The sequence below is a fragment of the Pteropus vampyrus genome, unplaced genomic scaffold (assembly GCF_000151845.1).
Source record: "Pteropus vampyrus isolate Shadow unplaced genomic scaffold, Pvam_2.0 Scaffold10289, whole genome shotgun sequence".
Lineage (NCBI taxonomy): Eukaryota > Metazoa > Chordata > Mammalia > Chiroptera > Pteropodidae > Pteropus > Pteropus vampyrus.
Genome location: NW_011899070.1, coordinates 1 through 2,483, shown reverse-complemented (window position 1 = coordinate 2,483; position 2,483 = coordinate 1). Strand labels below are relative to the sequence as shown.

Below are 2,483 nucleotides of genomic sequence, written 5' to 3'. Positions count from 1 at the left end.
TCTCTGGCTTTGTTCTGCTCCCATGGCTGCTTCTCGTTCTTTCCAGATGATGAGGCAGTTGTGGAAGTGATCATTCCTGGTAGTGAGAGCAGCGAAGCCATTCTCCGTAAAAGGACTGCTGGTATTCTCGACATGGGAGGCGTGTCGACCCAGATAGCGTACGAAGTCCCCAAAACTGTAAGCTTTGCCTCCTCACAGCAGGTTATTATCTGTACAAATTTCCTTCTGTTTGATTTGGTTTCATTTAACATGTTTCCATTCATTTTTGTTTTGTTTTCTGAGTCTGAACACGTCTTTACTGTGCTTGCTGAAGTACCACCTTCTCAACCAAGGAGACAGGAGAAGGCGGAAACCAAGGCAGTCCTCCCCCTAAGCAGTTTGTGTTTGTTCATTGAAGTCAGCTGGTTTGTGTTCTGAACTTACGTAGAGGGTTTTTGCGGCATATATGTCAGTCACATGCTTGAGTTTTTGTTTCTATTGTTTCTTCAGTCACTTCTTTTTCTCAACAGGTATAGTAAAATTTAATAGAATAGCATTAGATTTCTTAAGTTATAATTGGGGAAAAGTACATTTTTTAATGGCTCGGACAGCTTTCACTTTTCTGGAAAAGACCAAGGTTTATGTCCACTGCTTCCATGTTTCTGAACTTAGGTTTACCTGTCTTCTTCAAACCTTCAGTGCTCTGATTCACTGTCTGTAGTTTCCCAGTAGGCCGGTGGCCCTGTGCGGAGAGCACCAGAAGGGTTTTTAGATGTATTCCTAAATTGCTCATGTCTTTATTACTCTGTTTCCATTCCACTGTAAATTAATACCAAAGCCTGGTTTCCTATACTTTCCCCTAGTATGGCACAGTGGTTCAAAAAGACTGGCACTGGACAAGCCTAGGCCTCATCATCATTCTGTCCCTGCTAGTCATGTGACCTTATGCAAGTCACTGAACTTCTTTGAACTGGTTTCTTCATCTGTAAATATGATGTAAGCGCCTCTACCATAGGGTTATTCTAAGGTTTAAATGAGACAGTGCATATAACGTATCTAACGCATTACCAGATACCTACTGTTCACTCAATGTTATTGGTACATTTATTAAGCTCCTTAGAAAAATGCTTTGTAAATTCAGGTATTACTATCTGTGTTTCTTACTTCGCATCTAGACATGCCTCCAGAAACTATTACACTCTTTGTAAAAAGTCACATTTTACCCTTCAAGAGAAATTTTTGAAAATACATAAAGCAAGTTTGGAAAAAATTCTGAAAAATTAGGATTAAAAATTTTCATGGATGCATTATCTAAAAATTCATTGTTAGCATCGTGTATTTTTCTTTTCATTTTTTTCCTATTTATAGTTTTTAAAAATATGGTTGTTGTAATCTTACTGTTTATGCAATTTTGTGTCTCTTATTTAACAGCGCATAACCATGTTCCACCATAAACTGTTGATTACCATAATTTACTAAACCCTTTTAGGAGTTGCGTATTTAGATGACATCCAGCTTTTTCTGTCCCAGAATTGGAAGGACATCTTTGTGTATAAAGACTTTTCAATGTTCAAGATTATTTCCATAGCATAGGATTCCATAAATAGATTTACTAGATCAGAGAATATGAACTACACCGCTAATTTCCTTTTTCATAAAGTTGTAACAGTATCACAAATGTGCAGCACGACTGAAATTTCTTAAGTCAGAATTGTCATATTGAATTAGAAGGAACCCTCAGAAGAAAATGCAGAAGCAAAAATTTTTGCTCCATTTAGATGAGAACCTTTTTAGATTTTTTTAGAGCCTTCTTTCTAAAGAAAGTGATTGCTTGTATATGTATTGCTTAAAATATTAAAGTTTGTTATCCCTACGTGTTCAGGAAGAAGTAGCTAAAAACTTGCTAGCCGAATTTAACCTGGGATGTGACGTTCACCAGACTGAGCATGTGTACCGAGTCTATGTGGCCACGTTTCTTGGGTTTGGTGGCAATGCTGCTCGACAGAGATATGAAGACAAGATATTTGCCAACACAGTTCAAAAGAACAGGTAAAGAACCTTCCTCTGCTCAGCAGTCCCTTTCAAACCCAGAAAACATATCCAGGCAAAGCAGGGAGACCTTAAAGGACAGGAGCATGTCAGCACTGTCAGCTCTTTATTCCCCTGCCGGCCGAGCTGGGAGAAGCAAAAGGACACCTGGGTTCTGCCTTTGGCCCTACATTCCACCAGGCTCCAAAGAAGGCGTGCGCTCTCAGACCCACACCTCCCTTGATGGCTTAGAAATTTCACTATCAGGATATTACAGTAGCTAGCAGCCCTGGGTGATACATTCCAGATTACAGAGTTCTTGGGAAACTCAGATGTGGGCCACTGCAGATGTCCTGGAGCCTGTAGTAAGTGATGATACAATTGTCATTATTGATAAAATTAAATTATGTGATGTTCTGGAAAACCAGCTTGTGCAGTTACTCAAGAGAAAGGAATGATCTAGAAGTCAAAATTAG

General features: G+C 39.1%; 1 protein-coding gene across 1 annotated transcript; it reads left to right on the top strand.

Moving 5' to 3' along the window:
- Positions 1 to 12: 12 nt before the first annotated feature.
- On the top strand, positions 13 to 2,048 carry LOC105310733 (ectonucleoside triphosphate diphosphohydrolase 4-like). The gene is made up of 2 exons (XM_011386853.2): positions 13 to 201; positions 1,862 to 2,048. Exons 1-2 carry the CDS (start codon positions 133 to 135, stop codon positions 2,030 to 2,032), a joined length of 240 nt encoding a protein of 79 aa, XP_011385155.2. The 5' UTR covers positions 13 to 132; the 3' UTR covers positions 2,033 to 2,048.
- The last annotated feature ends 435 nt before the right edge of the window (positions 2,049 to 2,483 follow it).